Source organism: Schistocerca americana, chromosome 3 (assembly GCF_021461395.2).
Source record: "Schistocerca americana isolate TAMUIC-IGC-003095 chromosome 3, iqSchAmer2.1, whole genome shotgun sequence".
NCBI lineage: Eukaryota > Metazoa > Arthropoda > Insecta > Orthoptera > Acrididae > Schistocerca > Schistocerca americana.
In genome coordinates, this window is record NC_060121.1 from 354,576,168 (window position 1) to 354,594,451 (window position 18,284).

The 18,284-nt window shown below is 41.6% G+C and overlaps 1 protein-coding gene across 2 annotated transcripts in view; it reads right to left on the reverse strand.

Moving 5' to 3' along the window:
• Positions 1-18,284, reverse strand: part of LOC124606817 (CCR4-NOT transcription complex subunit 9) — a 74,077-nt gene that overhangs the window by 45,120 nt on the left and 10,673 nt on the right. Inside the window, exons 3-4 of one of the 2 annotated variants that reach the window (XM_047138883.1) lie at positions 10,674-10,989; positions 10,476-10,571 (exon numbers count right to left, since the gene is read on the reverse strand). In XM_047138883.1, coding sequence (XP_046994839.1) covers positions 10,476-10,571; positions 10,674-10,989 — 412 coding nt within the window. The remainder of the gene's footprint in view (positions 1-10,475; positions 10,572-10,673; positions 10,990-18,284) is intronic. The other variant, XM_047138884.1, reaches the window with a different exon arrangement.

Below are 18,284 nucleotides of genomic sequence, written 5' to 3' on the forward strand. Positions count from 1 at the left end.
GCAGTGGTCAGCCAAGATGTGTCACTTCTCCAGAAATCACTGCAAAAGTGCAAAAATGGTCATGGAGTATCACCAATTGAAAGTGCGTGGAATTGCTCATGCTAGCCAGATATCATCTGAAAGGGTATATTACATTTTAACTTAAGAATTAGAAATGAAAAAATTATCTGCAAGATGGATGCCGCGACTCTTGATGCTGGATCAAAAATGCATTAGAATGGACATATCAGAACAATGTTTTGTCATTTTTGGGAGAAATGAACAAAATTTTTTGCACCAGTTTGTGACCACAGATGAAACTCGGGTGCACTACTATACCCCAGAGACAAAATAACAGTCAAAGCAGTGGAAACACGCTGATTCTCCACCATCAAAGAAAGCAAAGACAATTCCTTCAGTGGGAAAGGCCATGGCAACAGTGTTGTGGGATGCAAAAGGGATTGTTTGTAGATTATCTCCCCAATTACTGGAGAATACTATGCTAACCTCCAGGACAAATTGCAACAAAGAACACAAAGAAAGGCTACGGTTAGCAAGGAAGAAAGTCATCTTCCATCAAGACAATGAGCACCCCACACGTGCTGTCGCCAGGACAAAATTACACGAACTAAGGTATGAATGGTGGCCACACCCATTTATTCACCTCATATGGCTCCGTCAGACTTCAATCTCTTTACAAAATTGAACATTTTTCTTTGTGCATGAAGATTCACTTCAAACGAAGAACTGATAGCCAGAGTTGACAACTATTTTGCAGAACTGGAGGAAACTCATTTTCGAGATGGGATCAAGGCACTCAAACATCATTGAACCAAGTGCATTAATCTACAAGGATACTACATTTAAAAATTAAAAAAAATCTCTTTCCAAAACTGAACATTTTTCTTCGTGCATGAAGATTCACTTCAAACGAAGAACTGATAGCCAGAGTTGACAACTATTTTGCAGAACTGGAGGAAACTCATTTTCGAGATGGGATCAAGGCACTCAAACATCATTGGACCAAGTGCATTAATCTACAAGGATACTACATTGAAAAATTTAAAAAAAAGTCAGTGATTTAAATACTTTTTTCCGTTCTGAGAACTTTTCAAACCACCCTCATATTTTCCAGTGTTCAAACTCTTTTTGAATAGTTCACCGTTACTCTTTTTTTTTTTTTTTTTTTTTTTTTTTTTTTTTTTTTTTGTTTGTGGTTTTTGGGCGCAAAACTTCTATGGTCATTAGCGCCCAGCCCGTGACATAGAAAACAGGAAAAAAACGAAATTTAAAATCAGCAGCAATGGGAACAAAATCATAAAATTTGAGTAACTAAAGGCAGAAGGAATGCTTAAAAATCCACTCTAGAAAGGGGTTGGTTGTCCCCCAAAAAAAAGCTTCAAATGACTGACGTCATTTCACTGTCACTAATAAACTGTAGAACGCGGTCAGCTGAGCGCGTGTCATCTGCTAAAATCGACGATAGATCAGGCGACAGCTGTAGACGGGAGCGTAACGGATTAAAATAGGGGCATTGAATTAAAAGGTGTCTGACCGTCCACAGCTGAGAGCAGTGGGGACAGAGTGGGGGAGGATCACCGCTTAAAAGATGTCGATGACTAAAAAGACAGTGCCCTATCCGGAGTCGAGCTAAAATTACCTCCTCCCGACGACGCGTTCGGGAGGAAGAGGTCCAAGCGCAAGGAACGGCTTTCACTTCCCGCAATTTATTGTGGGGAAGTGTTGACCAATGCGCATGCCATAAATGAGCAGCTTGGCGACATAAAACGCTCCGTAGATCGGTAAACGGAAGAGACTGAATAGCTGGCCGAGGAAGAGAGACTGCAGCCTTGGCCGCTATATCGGCCGCCTCATTTCCACAGATACCAGCGTGTCCCGGGAGCCAGAGGAACGCCACTGAGACGCCCCCCAGGTGGAGCAAGCGCAGACAGTCCTGAATCCGGTGGATCAGAGGGTGCACAGGGTAAAGAGCTTGGAGACTTAGGAGAGAGCTGAGAGAATCTGAGCAGATTACGTACTGTATCCGCTGATGGCGGCGGATGTAGTGGACAGCCTGGAGAACAGCGTAAAGCTCCGCAGTATAAACCGAACACTGGTCGGAAAGCCGAAAGTTATTTGGGGTGTCGCCAACAATATAGGCACTCCCTACACCTAACGATGTTTTCGAGCCATCGGTGTAAATAAATGTGGCTTCCGTCATTTGTGCACATAGAGCAGCAAATGCCCGACGGTAAACAAGTGTAGGGGTACCATCCTTGGGAAATTGACATAGGTCTCTGAGCAAGTTGATCCGGGGACGGAGCCAAGGCGGTGCTGTACCCCAAGTTGTCAAGAAGGTTTTAGGAAAGCGGAAGGAAAGAGAATGGAGCAGTTGACGGAAGCGGACTCCCGGGGGTAGTAGGGAGGAGGAGCGGCCTGCATACCCGACATCAAAGGAGGCGTCGAAAAAAAGGTCATGCGCTGGATTAGCAGGCATGGAAGACAGATGGCTAGCATAACGACTCAGAAGGACTGCCTGCCGATTGGACAGCGAAGGTTCAGCAGTCTCAGCATAAAGGCTTTCCACAGGGCTGGTGTAAAAAGCTCCAGATACTAAACGTAATCCACGGTGGTGGATAGAGTCGAGACGCCGAAGAATAGACGGCCGAGCAGAGGAGTAGACTATGCTTCCATAATCCAATTTCGAGCGCACTAAGGCGCGATAGAGGCGGAGAAGGACCACTCGGTCCGCTCCCCAAGAGGTACCATTCAGGACACGGAGGGCGTTAAGCGAACGCAGACAGCGAGCCGAAAGATAGGAAACGTGGGAGGACCAGCACAGTTTTCTGTCAAACATAAGACCCAAGAATTTAGCGACATCGGAAAACGGAAGGTTGACAGGACCTAGATGTAAGGAGGGCGGAAGAAACTCCTTACGTCGCCAAAAATTTACACAAACGGTCTTACTGGGTGAGAAACGGAAGCCGGTTTCGATGCTCCACGAGTGGAGGCGATCGAGACATCCTTGAAGACGTCTTTCAAGAAGGCTGGTCCGTTGAGAGCTGTAGTAGATCGCAAAATCGTCCACAAAGAGGGAGCCCGAGACATCAGGAAGGAGACAATCCATAATTGGATTAATGGCGATGGCAAACAGTACAACACTCAGCACGGAGCCCTGGGGTACCCCGTTTTCTTGGGAGAAAGTAGTGTTCACCCGCACCCTAAATGTGCGCTCTGCCATAAATTCGCGAAGAAAAAGGGGCAGCCGGCCTCGAAAGCCCCAAGAGAACAGTGTGCGGAGAATGCCTGTCCTCCAACAGGTATCGTATGCTCTCTCCAGATCAAAAAATATTGCTACCGTTTGGCGTTTCCGGAGAAAATTGTTCATGATATAAGTGGAGAGAGCAACAAGATGGTCAACGGCAGAACGATGCTTTCGGAATCCGCATTGGGCTGGTGTTAAAAGACTGCCGTGGAGGCAGACAAAAATGTGGGGACCCCAGTGTTGAGGCAGACTAGATCCGCTTGGTGGAAGACGTCTAGCAATAGTGAGCCACGTGGACAAGGATGTGGAGATCCCCAAAGCGGGTGGTGGGCATTGAAGTCCCCAACCAGCAAATAGGGGGGTGGAAGCTGATCAAGAAGATGAAGGAGATCAGCTCGTGCCATTGGTGTAGACGATGGAATGTATACCGTACAAAGAGAGAACGTGTATCCAGAAAGGGAAAGACGGACGGCGACAGCTTGGAAGGAAGTGTTTAAGGGGATTGGGTGATAAGGGAGAGTATCATGGAGCAGAATCATGAGTCCTCCATGGGCTGGAGTGCCTTCAACAGAGGGGAGGTCATATCGGACGGACTGAAAATGAGGGAGAACAAAGCGGTCATGGGGACACAGCTTTGTTTCCTGAAGACAGAAGATGACCGGCGAGTAGGATCGTAAAAGGATCGACAATTCCTCGCGATGGGCGCGAATGCCGCGGATATTCCAGTGGATAATGGACATAGGGTGAACAGAAAATGGAGGAACGTGACCAAGGGTGCTGTCAACTCAACGACTGCTCAGAGCTTGCGACCGACAGCATGGAATGGCATTCAGTCGAAGGCAGAAGATCCTGATCCATAGGTTGGTCAGGAGCAGCTCCTGCCACCAACGATCGGCCAGTTGACCGGCCACCAGCAGTGCGCCTCGGCGACACAGAAGATGGCCGAGGGCGATTTCCGCCAGGTGGTGCTGTAGATGGGACACGCCTTGGCGGAGAAGGAGAGGAACTGTGTTTCTTCGTAGCCTTCTTAGAAGTATGATGTTTAGATGAAGGAGGAACCGATGGTTGCGAAGTTGCGGTACGTAAAAACTCTTCACGAGAATGCTCTTTTTGCGAAGACTTGGCGTCTGACTTTTGGGCTCGAGATTTAACAGAACCCGATGAAGGGTGAGCCATAGAGTGGGCAGGCGAAAGGGGTGAGGTTGAACGGGCGATCTTTGCGCTGGCCGATCTGACGACCGTGGTACTAAAGGTGAAGTCGCAAGTCTGTGTGGCCGCCTCCTTTGTTGGTCGAGGAGAAGCAAGGACAGCGCTGTATTTACCTTTCTGAGGCACGGTGGGCTGTCGACTGGCGAGTAACTTTCGAGCAGCAAAGGTCGACACCTTTTCCTTCACTCTTATTTCCTGGATGAGCTTTTCATCCTTGAAAACGGGGCAATCTCGAGAGGAGGCAGCGTGGTCACCCATACAGTTGATGCAGCGAGGGGATGGAGGTGGACAAGCACCCTCATGGGCATCCTTGCCACAAGTGACACATTTGGCCGGATTGGAACAGGACTGGCTGGTATGATTGAACCGCTGACATCGATAGCAACGCGTAGGGTTTGGGACATAAGGGCGAACGGAAATTATCTCATAGCCTGCTTTGATTTTTGATGGGAGTTGAACTTTGTCAAATGTCAAGAAGACAGTGCGGGTTGGAATGATGTTCGAATCAACCCTTTTCATAACCCGATGAACAGCTGTGACGCCCTGGTCAGACAGGTAATGCTGAATTTCTTCGTCAGACAATCCATCGAGGGAGCGCATATAAACGACTCCACGCGAGGAATTTAAGGTACGGTGCGGTTCCACCCGGACAGGGAAGGTGTGGAGCAGAGAAGTACGCAGCAATTTTTGAGCCTGGAGGGCACTGTGTGTTTCTAACAACAGGGTGCCGTTCCGTAATCTGGAACAAGACTTTACAGGACCCGCAATTGCGTCGACACCTTTCTGTATAATGAAAGGGTTGACCGTGGAAAAGTCGTGACCTTCGTCAGACCGAGAAACAACAAGGAACTGTGGCAACGATGGAAGAACAGTCTGTGGCTGAGACTCAGTGAACTTACGTTTGTGAGCAGACATAGTGGAAGGTGAGGAAACCATTGCGGAAGAATCCCCCATGATTACCGGCGTCTCCGATGGCGCGCTCCTCCCTTGTGGGGGCCCTCACCGAGGGCACACCCGCCTTAGGTGATTGTTCACACCTCAGGTCACACCTCCCGACAAACGGACGGAGGGACCAATCGGCACTTTCGGAAGGTATCAGCTCGGGTAATCACCCCTCCCTGGGCCTGGCCGTTACCAGGGGGTACGTACGTGTCCTACCTGTCTACCCGGGGCGGGGAATTACGCGTTACCCCGTCACCGGCTACGCATGGAAGTGCGTGGGTCGGCCTTCAGACACGCACAGGGAGGAAAGAAGAGAAAGGGAAAGGAAAGAAGAGGGGGTCTCAAACGCCGTAGCGGAGAAAAGGGCAAGGAGAAGAGGGAAGGAAAAGAGAAGGACAGAGGAAGGACGAGGACTGGCAAGTGTAAGAGCAAGGAATTTGGAACAGTTTCGAGCGTCCGTCTCCGGACGTAGGCACAAACCATACTCCCAGAGGGGGAGAAAGGAAGGAAAGAGACAGAGGTGAGGGGGGGGGGGCGAAGATGGGGGACGGGGAGGGATGCGGAAAGGGAAGGGAAGGTATGCAGCCCAGAAAAGGAAGGAGGGCCACATTAGCTCGGGGTCCCGTGCTCGCTACGCACGTGTCCACAAAAGAGTTGTGGACCCCCTGGGGGGTTCACCGTTACTGTTTTAATTTGCTACAGAGCCTGTTTCACATCATTTTGCCATTAACATTCGCACTACAGACTTTGCTGGAAGTTTTGCTAAAACAGTTCCAATCAAACTCTTGTGCAATCAGTTCCGCATGTTTCCCAAGAATTACACTTGACAGTGAACATATGCTGTTTTATCATGAGCACCATTTTGTGTTGCATTCAATTAGTCATTGAACATGTTTGCTCCTTACAGTCACCCAAAAACAATGAAATGGTGAGGGCAGAGAATGCAGAAGATGTGCATGGCACATGGCACAGGCATGTAACAGCATCTGATTCCTGGATCTCACTCATAGTTTCCAGCATTTTCTGTGATTGACAGTTCTCCTGTTCATTAGTAAGAGTTGATTATGCATTGGTCTCATGAATATTATCCGGACCAATTTCATTTTGCCCATTCTATATAGGTAAAACCTTGCACCATATCCTCAGATACTGGTTATCTGAATCCCCACCCCAGACTTACACAAGGTGCTTCAAGGTTTCTATGTACTGTAAACAATATTTATTATCCTGCAACAAAAGTTGTGAACAAAAATCTAAGTCCCATGTGGCAAAACAGTACACACAATGAATTAGAGTAGCTGTGTTGCTATGATGTGTTATCCTATGCAGCAGTGCCCTTACTGGTCATATGCTGAGTGGGCTTAATCATTTGATTTCACCTGTAAAGGTCATCTGACTGTGATAAAGGGTAAGTGATGTTGATGTACCTTCTGCATATGAATCACCATTGAACAGCCACAAAGTTCTGTTGTACACGATTAAGTAATACTGTCTTATTGAACTTATGCAAATGGTGAAACAGCAGCAGCATATTAGGTAAACTGTGGCATATTGGTGCTTCATTAACTTATCAGTGGTTGTACTGTCACAGAGCAGGTGGTTTGCACTGAACATATGTAACTATGATGTGAGCACTTTCATACACGACACTGTTAGTACTGACAACATGGACATTGACATATGAACCCGCAAATTAATGGTATCACCAAAATTCACATACAATAACCCATTCTCATTAAGGAGAAACTCACATGGGCATATTTGCAATCCAAACCCAAGTGTTTTTCTACAAACGAAAACTTGCCTTTAAAATGTGCCCTTCTTGACACAATTTGCACGTCAGCCAATTGCTACAATCATAAAACGAATATGATATGCCACCTACCACATGAAACTGCCAACCTATACAATTTTTTTTATACACTATGTCGTACTATTGTCTTTACAGCCATAATATGTGCACTACGATTAAGATTTTATTAACAGTAACAATTCATGCACCTTCATGAACTACTAATTATCAATTTTTCATTTTTAGACAATACCACAATAGCTACTTTTGTCCACCACAAAAGCAATTTTTTCTAGAAAAGAGAATAAGGGGGCAGCAAATTTGGCCACTTTCAGACAGCCTATCAATTCTTTTGAATGACCTAAAAGCTAAATAATAAATAAACCACATCTCTCCCTCTAAATGCATATTAGCAGAAATTTAACCTGGGAACAATGTTCAGTTTCAGTGAGTGTTATACAGACAATCTTTTAACAGTATGTGGCACAAGATGAAAGATCACCAAATTTACTGAAGTATTTTAATCCTTACTTCAGTTATATAAGATCTATGAGAAATAAAGAAATGTTCATGATTAAAATGTTAGTGCTGGCACACAAAACCAATCATTCCATCAGTTCACTCAACTTTTCACAAAATTAAAATTTTCTTTCTAATTGAAACTTCTGATCAAAGGACACCACTATGATCACAAATGACATCATTTCTGAGAAAGACTGGTGTCAGGTCTAAAGAGATTGTTTCAAAGAGATTTCTTTCACAAGGTGAGCAATCACTGGCAAAAATATATCATTAAGCAAGTATGTAACATCTAATATCAGATTTATAGATAGTTGTCTCATTCACATACATTCTGATCTTTCAATACTGTATATTTTGAGAGTATTAACTACAACAATAATGTACCCTTAATTCATAAATGAAAAAGCAAGCAAGTTGGATGATTTAAATATTAATTTGAATGTGTCAGTAAAGATAGAGTCCGTGTAGAAACCTTGGCCGGTAGATGCCCAGACAGCAGGGCACATGTGGGGAGAGCAGTAGTGGTGGGAGTTATGGGCAAGCATTTTAGCGGAAATGTGGAGTGCTGGAGGAGAAGTGCCGTTCTAAACTAAAGCCTACATCCACATCTTTTTTAAATATTAAATGGAGTCCTTCCATGCCCACACTTGCATGGTGACCATCCAAAAAGATCTGTCACCTTTGTTATGGTTAGTATCTAAAAAGCATTCGGCCGAAAATGCAGGTATTTATTTTCACCTGGCTTGTTAACCATTTGTAACTTTCAGAGAATTCATGAGTGGTGAATTTTGAGTAAAACATATCCATTTCTTTGGTTGCCATGTTAAAATGTGCTTCTTTTGCCAGAACACAGCACATTTTATGCAGTCTCATTTCATAAACATGTTGTGTAGACAATTTCAACAGAATTCTGAAACAGTGGTTTATTAAGTTTGTTAAGAGAGGAACTGAGGAAAAGCAAGGTCAGAAGCTCATGAAAAAGCACATCCTCGGTACAAAAAATATGTAATGTCTTCACTTTTGTCCCAAAACCCATAGCATTTCTTGTTTCACCAGCTTAAAAATTACATCCTTTCATCGAACAAGTCTGTAGTTGGTGAAATAATACAGCTGACAATGATGTGGCAAAATACCCCCTCTTTTTGTGCTATCAATTGCCAAATCGCATTTCAATATCAGAAACCGTCGACGAAATACGAAAAATGTTGTGAATATTTCACTCTCGCTTTATAGCTAGCATGGCGTGATAATAGGAGTGTGCTGCATCAGATCAGTTTTCTCGGGATTGGTGACAAACACTTCTACCCAAGTCTAATGAAAAATTCAATGTGTCAGCTAAATTTCATATGCAGCAACATGTTATGTAATAAGCACCAAAAGTAAAATCATAGCAATTCAATGTAAACTTTTCTGAATTTTGCACAGCGTCTTACTACCACATAAATATCACAATAACTACGACCATTGATTAAATAATGGGCGCATCATCAGGAACCTGACACACAAAGCTGTAAGTACAGCAAAAGTGAAATAATTATACCAATAGTTTCTGTAAAACTGTTTGAGAAAGATTGCAGGGTATGTGCCTCACTTTTGTCATTGTCTGCTGGCCGAAAGGTGGCAAACACTTGTCGGCCTCCCCTTCTGAACAAAAGAATGAACTCGCCTGGCACTTTTGGACAAAAATTGGTCACTGTGCATCGGCCACCGTATCCCGTGTGGTCTCTAAAGCTGTTTACCACGTGAAGGTTGGTGTAAACAGCACAATGCTTTATTTGGCATGATCCTATTACAGGTGGTATGCCCTTGTCTTCCTTCAACTTCTAAATTGACTTACTCAGCCAGTTCTACAGTCATGTATAGTGTAATGTGAAGTCCTGGACATCTGTGCAACTTTGCTTGTTTCACACAAATAAATCTTTATCAGAGGTGAAAGAACCAATAAATTACATAAAAATCCCAAAACTAACTGAAAATTGATTCCAGGCCTATTGGATGCTCACTCATGTGACCACAGAGTCATAGCGAACACCCAATAATCTTCACTGAATTGATAGGCATAAGCATAAAACTGACTCTCTCAAACTATTAACAAGCTGTCATGTCACATAAATCAGCAAACATAAAGAGAATTTACACAATTAGCCCTTTGAAAGTACTTGCAGAAATTATTCCCTCCAAATATGTTAATATGTACAGAAAACTAAAACTAATGAATGTTCATGTGAAATACATATATCCAAGAAGATGATTGAATACTTGGGTGTAGTTCCTTTACAGCTAGCTCAACTACACCTCAAATAAAGTGCCAAGGTATCACTTTTTGCTCAATTTTTTTGCCACAATGATGAGCACAACATTTTATTAACTATGTGAAGATGTGCAATCTTTTCTGTTGAATTGTGCAGATGAACCCTAGACACCCTAAGATGGGAATACAAGAATTTCATTTAAACGATCTGAAGCTTCCCTTGGATTTCACATGAAGATCCCAATATGCCATGCAATATACCATTTGAACCCAGTGTAGTACTGCTAACAGCAAACAGAAGAGATTCCATTTCTTAAATGCAGAAGGGGAAGTTTTACTGTTCAGAGCAGTCTGAACAAACATCCCATTAGCACTTCTCTTTAAGAACATCCTCCTCTGAACTGCTTGATCCTGGCTAGTGTAGTTGTTGACAGCAGCAAAACATGCTGCTATTATCTTTGGTACGTCTTGTAGCCAAGAGACATAAGCTTTTGAGGGCAGCTCTTTTTGGGCACCTTTTGCATTTTCCGGAAATCCTCCTGACTGACTCCCGTACTGAGGTTGACGGCGTGGAACTGTTTATGGTGTTGTTCGGTAATTCCTGCAACGGACTATTGCATGGGATTTGTTAAGAGTGACAGTAATACACTATGAGTCACTTCACATTTCTGCAAGGTAAGATTTGAAAATGTAATATGTATATGCATACATACCTTGACAAGAGCTCCAATGACACCAAGTGAAGTGAGACGTAAGTACTCAAATGGCCTCGTCTTGCTCACAGTGTGTAAAAACGGATACAGGAAAAGAGGAACATGTGCTGAAAGGAATGCTGAGCGGGTTTCTGGGTGAGATGCAACACACTGCAGCAAGGCTAGTGCATTGCAAACCCTGTTGGACTGGTGGGCTGTAAGTGATGCAGGGTTAATTGCGGGATAGATATTCACAATTTCCTGGAGAAGGGCTGCAATTGTGCCAAATGAATGCCAAAGCATAGGAGCCAGATCTGGTACAACTTCACGTTTTTTGCTGTAACAAAATAACATACCCTCAAAAGTCATTCTTATGTATTAAGTAATTTGACAATACTGAAAAATTAAAGAAAAGAATACAACAAATACTTAAACAGAAGTGTGTGTGTGTGTGTGTGTGTGTGTGTGTGTGTGTGTGTGTGTTTTCAGATTTAATGGTACCAACACACTTAAAATGTTATCTGCACAAAAGTAAAATCTTAATAGCATCAATATGCTTTCTCAAAGCCAATCACTGCATCTCAAGGTTTTGGGTCTATCAGTTCTTACTCAGCAGAAAAATAGCCCAACTTAAGACAGAATGGGTACTCAAAAATATTGGGGCAACCAATATGACTTACGTGTTCCTCTAAACTGTCTCAATACTAAATCAAAATTCTCCGAAAGATACATTTACATTACAAGATTAAACAATGGAAAATATGGGATGGAATAACAACCAATATGAAAGGACAGATTCTACTCACAACACACACAATGCACATAATCTATATTCTGATACTCTTACTCAAGTGATAATTGTTGGCCATTGCCATTCTGCAGACAGAGAAACAAGTGACTATAAAACTCTTAGACAGTCTAAACATTGAAATAACATGCTTGAGTCAGCCGAAGTTTTTTCAAATGTAGATTGAAAGAGGTTTCTCCGTAACAATTTATTCTATACCACAGATGAATTTTTGACAAAAAAAAGTCATTTATACAGAAAAATCACTATATAATGAGCATACACATTCCCCATCATAACATTTATCATAAACAATTAATCAGATAAAGGACAAGAGATCAACAGAGGAGAAAAGAACATTAAAGGCAATGCTACAGTGTGTTCATTAACCCCAGTTCCATGTCTCTAATGGTTATACGACACGCAATCCAAGTGAATATCCATAACACTATCAGACTGATGTTCCTCAAGGAAAAGAGTTCTCTTTTAAATAACTAGCATACGTTCAGGAAACACCATTTATGTTAAAACTGATTGCTTTTCACCATACATGATAACCTGCAAATAGTACTGCCATGTGAACATGTACAGGGTTATTACAAATTATGGAAGCGATTTCACAGCTCTACAATAACTTTATTATTTGAGATATTTTCACAATGCTTTGCACACACATACAAAAACTCAAAAAGTTTTTTTAGGCATTCACAAATGTTCGATGTGTGCCCCTTTAGTGATTCGGCAGACACCAAGCCGATAATCAAGTTCCTCCCACACTCAGCGCAGCATGTCCCCATCAATGAGTTCGAAAGCATCGTTGATGCGAGCTCGCAGTTCTGGCACGTTTCTTGGTAGAGGAGGTTTAAACACTGAATCTTTCACATAACCCCACAGAAAGAAATCGCATGGGGTTAAGTCGGGAGAGCGTGAAGGCCATGACATGAATTGCTGATCATGATCTCCACCACGACCGATCCATCGGTTTTCCAGTCTCCTGTTTAAGAAATGCCGAACATCATGATGGAAGTGCGGTGGAGCACCATCCTGTTGAAAGATGAAGTCGGCGCTGTCGGTCTCCAGTTGTGGCATGAGCCAATTTTCCAGCATGTCCAGATACACGTGTCCTGTAACGTTTTTTTCGCAGAAGAAAAAGGGGCCGTAAACTTTAAACCGTGAGATTGCACAAAACACGTTAACTTTTGGTGAATTACAAATATGCTGCACAAATGCGTGAGGATTCTCTACCACCCAGATTCGCACATTGTGTCTGTTCACTTCACCATTAAGAAAAAATGTTGCTTCATCAATGAAAACAAGTTTCGCACTGAACGCATCCTCTTCCATGAGCTGTTGCAACCGCGCCGAAAATTCAAAGCGTTTGACTTCGTCATCGGGTGTCAGGGCTTGTAGCAATTGTAAACGGTAAGGCTTCTGCTTTAGCCTTTACCGTAAGATTTTCCAAACTGTTGGCTGTAGTACGTTTAGCTCCCTGCTTGCTTTATTCGTCGACTTCTGCAGGCTACGCGTGAAAATTGCCCGCACGCGTTCAATTGTTTCTTCGCTCACTGCAGGCCAACCCGTTGATTTCCCCTTACAGAGACATCCAGAAGCTTTAAACTGCGCATACCATCGCCGAATGGAGTTAGCAGTTGGTGGATCTTTGTTGAACTTCGTCCTGAAGTGTCGTTGCACTGTTATGACTGACTGATGTGAGTGCATTTCAAGCACGACATATGCTTTCTCGGCTCCTGTCACCATTTTGTCTCACTGCGCTCTCGAGCGCTCTGGCGGCAGAAACCTGAAGTGCGGCTTCAGCCGAACAAAACTTTATGAGTTTTTCTACGTATCTGTAGTGTGTTGTGACCATATGTCAATGAATGGAGCTACAGTGAATTTATGAAATCGCTTCAATCATTTGTAATAGCCCTGTAGATAATAGCTTTCTAGACCTCTGAAGAGCGTTTTCTCACTGCACAGCACTACATAATTAACCAATATCCAAAATATCGTCATACAAAGCAAAGTCATTGGCTTACAGTAAATATCACTGAAAATCCAGTGCACTACAGTTGACGCCCAAATTCTCGGTAGAAGTGTGAGTTACATTAACTGTAGCCCTTTGAAGTACTGTGAGACCACTAATATCATTAATATTTAGAAGTAGAGAAGGAGATATATTGGCATCAGGACCTCCAGCCAGGACAATACACTGTGTGCATATTTATGAAAAATACCAGTACACTGTAAATATTTGTGAAACCTCTGCTGAGCAGAAGGCTGCTTTAATAAGCCTTATGCGCCCACATGGCCCAGCAAATTCATTTTATGTGCCACCAAGGAGTGACAAGTGCTGGGACTGGAATAGCTCATTACTGTAGTTATTACAACATCATTAGCGACATCATATGGCCGGCAGTATATTTTTCTTCACGATAACAGTAAATTAACGTAACATATTAAAATTCAAGTAGCTTGAAGTAAACGCAAGCTGATGATCCTACAAGACCTTTTCTAGCTTTGGCCTCTGACACTTAAATCTATCATCAGGCTTGGAAACCTGTAGTACAGCAACCCACAAGTGGCTGCTGTTGCACAGTTATTCTGCGTGGCACTTGTGCCGATGTGGATGCCGGGTTTCTCACTGTGAAAGAAACCAGTTGTGGATAAGCCACCATGGACCCTAGCAGCACATTTATACAATTTTTCATTAGGACATTCACATTCAACATAAATTGCCAACTTTCGCAAACAGAAAATATGCTATACCTTAAACACAATAAAAAAAAAGACATATTCAAAATTCTCTATAACATGAATCCTTTCCAAAAAATGAGCTTCGCCTTTTACACAAAGTAATAACAATTTAAAACTTGAAGGCAGTTTATTCTGTGTGTCTTGCAGCTGTTATGCAATAATTTTAGTGTCCCGCTCTCCAATGCCTTAGTAATGTACAATTACATTATCAAGTTTATAGCTTCCTTGATTTTGTAGTTTATATAGCAGAAAAAAAAGACTGAAATATGTCACGAGGAGCCGCAACAAGGAAAACTCCTTTTTCAGTTCTTGTATCTCCCTTCATATTCAGGGGTGCACTGTTGAAAGCTAATCTATGGGATCAAATTAATTACTGTGCCTCCACAAGTATTACATAGGCAAAAATAAAATTTTACTTGATGTTCATTACGTTATTTGTAGTGAACTTCTGGAGCCTCCCACTGTCATAACTAAAAAAGACTGCATGAAAGAAAAGCTTGAAATGCAAATGGAAAACTTCTATTCACTGGGAAACGTCTAAAAAAGAAGCGTATTTCTGTTTTCGATACCGCACACAAGGCGTATGACCTACCCAGCTGCAGGCTTTTGGAATGGTCATCAAATGAAAAATAGGATCAAGGATAGCATCTTTGACTACTAAACCAGAGAATATTAGTTTTAAGTTTAATGCCAGCCACTGGTTAGATTTTAAATGAAAAAAAAAAAAAAAATTGTACTTCATGTCTGCCAATGGCCTTGCCAAAAGAGGGCTGAGAATGGGATTAGAGTTCAGAAACCCTCACAATCTTTGGATGGGAAACTGCTCATAAAGACAGAAGGAACTCCAGTGATCAATGGCAGGAGATTCAGAACGCTTCAAAAATCATTGCATTAAAGATAACAAGTATCCACAGGAAATATGGACTATAACTGACAAGTATTATAATGATCTTTGAATTGGTAAAAGATTCTTGATTAGTCTCCCACTTGGATGTCCAGGAGGGGACTGCCACAAGGGTGGGGGGCAAGGGGGGGGGGTGATAATGCGAAAAATATAATTACCAATGAAAGGTTAACATTCTTTACATTAGAGCATGGGATGTAAGATGTTTAATATGACAGGGAAACAATTAAATCTCAAAAATAAATGTAAATGCTGAAACCTGATGTAGTAGAGGCGATTGAAGTAAAGAAGACAAATGTAGGGTAATATCAACAGCAGTAAAAAATGATATAAAAGGAGAAGAATTCATTTTGAGTGGAAATGTACGACAGGATGAGTTACTCTGAACAGTTTGGCAACAAGATTATTCTACACCGAATCACAACCAAAATAATGCTAACAGCTATAATTCAGGTATACATGTTAATGTCACAAGTAGAAAATAACAAAATAAGAATAAATGAGGGAACTCAATAAGTAATTCTGAATTCGAAGGGCATGAAATTAATAACTCTGGGGAGTATAGTATAGTATTACTAATTACAGGAGAACAAAGGAGCAGCAATTGGACTGAGAGAGAAGAAAGGCTTATTGTGTTTTAAAATAAATTTCAGTTAGTAATCATGAATATACTGATCAAGAATCACAAAAGGAGGAGAAAGACGTACACTAAAAGTAAGATGATCAAACTGTACGAATGTTTATCTTGAGCATTGCAATGAACGGAAGTGAATCATTGGCTGTGGAAAAGCAATAAAATAAGAGAATCAAAGAACTTTACACATGGTGTCACGGAACAATGCTGAAACTTAAGTGGATTGGTACTGCAAGAAATTAGGAGCTTCTCACAAAACTGTCAAGGAATGGAATATGTTGGAAATATAATAGTTTTAAAAAGTTATATGAAGATAGAACATGGGTTAAGACATCTCTGGTACTACAGGGTGCTGCCGAGGGCAAAATTCTTAAGTGAAGACAATAATTTGAATACAAACATGAAACAATAGATGATGTCGTGTAGGTGCTACACTGATATCAAGGTATCGAAGGAAAGGAAACTGCAGCAGACCTCATCAAACCAGTCAGAAGAGTGATAACAAAAAACCACAAAGGTATGTTGGCACACACAAAACCATTCAGACATCATCAGATCATAACACATTAGTAAGACTGATATGGAAATGCAACAGAAAAGCACAGGAAATTCATATGGGGAGGCAGTATTTTGTTGAATGATGATGATTCTATACAACTCTGTTACACAAATTATGAAAACCGATATTTTCAAGTACAGTGTGCAACAGTTCTACGCCTTCTACTTATCTCCCACCTGGGGATCATGGGAACTATTCATCACTTGGTTTTGCAGCTCTTCCAGTAGTCCTACTTGCAGACAATATTTACTCAATATCATGTTGCCTGTTACACAAACAATAGTTTTTCACATACACTCAAACATGTTTCATCATCTTCCTGCCTCAGTGAGTATTCTTTAGTCAGTTCAAGAAAATATAAAATGATTTAGGTAATAATTATTGTAACCAAATTAAGCCTGAAAGCAGCTTTTGTAATTACCTTATTAGGGGTTATTATTGGGTTATGGAGGATCTCCTGTACATTATTCAATAATGGTAGCATGAAATCAACAGTTAAATGATTTTACAATGAGTTACTTTGGTAAGTTTACACATGTGCAAAACTATTTCACGCTATATTCTGCGATTACTTACAGTTAGTCTTACAAAATCATTTGCTGCTGCTGAAGAGTGTGTGTGTGTGTGTGTGTGTGTGTGTGGGAGGGGGGGGGGGGGGGATGGGCACGTGCATGCCTGCGCTCTTAAGCACAATTTTCTTACTGCGTAGGATAATGCACCACTGCATATTGTAGTGAAGTCATATATCATCTGCTTTCCTTCAGCTAGTGCCTTCTGTATATGGAAGTGTTTTTTAAGTACAGGCAGTGGCTGAATTTTCATATTTTTAAATCTGTTTCATTTTCCTTGAGTGATAGTTATTTGCTCTTAAGTGGTCAGCAAATATGCTATGCGAGCAGTTACTTTTAAGAGCTCTGAATTGTTCCGAATATCTTATTTTAAAGCTCCTGCATGTTTGTCTGATGTATGCTGACTGGCAAGAGTTGCATGTCAGTTGATGTATGCTTGAGCTGTTGAATTTATGTGTGGGTTTTTTTGTGTTCCAAGTCTCTTCCATGTTGTGTCGTCTCTTCTGTGTCCCACTTGAAGTCACAGATTCTTTAAAATGTTGCCTATTCTGTGGACTACTTTATTATATAGTATATTACTATGTGTGTGGTTTCATGCTCTGTTGTGTCCTGTGAATGACTACTGTCTGTGCGTTCCATTCTTCAGTATCACTGTGCAAAATCCTACGTGAATGTCGCCTGTTCATTCCTCGTCTGTTAACATATTTTTTGGTTTCACTATCATATAGGTATCATAACCATTCTCCACTATTATCTGTTTTATTATATTTAGCTTGTATGTAAATCTGTTTGTTTATGAGTGTTCTGTTAGTGGAGCTTTAACCTGAAGCTTACTTGCTTGCGTGTAAGTGGGTGGTGTGATTGATTATGAAAATTGTGTTGCTTATGGTTATAGGGTCCCTGATAGTGTGAAATCATATATTTTGTTTATTCTTTGTATGATGAGATACAGAAAATTTAGTGTTTTGACTGTTTCTAATATGAATTTTTACATTTAAAGTGTTTATTTAATGGTGTTGCTGTTTTATGTGTGTACATGGTTCATCAGCCAGGTATAATATGGTACTGTCATAATAGAACCCAGAATGAAGTGCTGGCCTCTTGGCAAAGATATTCATGAACAACTTAAAGAAAATATGAAGTTACATACTGATACCACTGTATCTCACTATACAACAAATAAACAATACACACGATTTTTGCAACATTCAGGAAACCTGCAATATGAGCACCACCATTCACAATCCATCAAACCATCCACTTACACACAACCAAGCAACCTTCAGATTAATGACAAACACAACATATCATAAACGAACAGAATCACGCACAGAAGCTTTTAAAAAAAAATAAAAAAGTGGGGGGGATGGGTATGATACCCATATGACAGCAAAACTAAACCAAAACATATGTAAACAAACAACG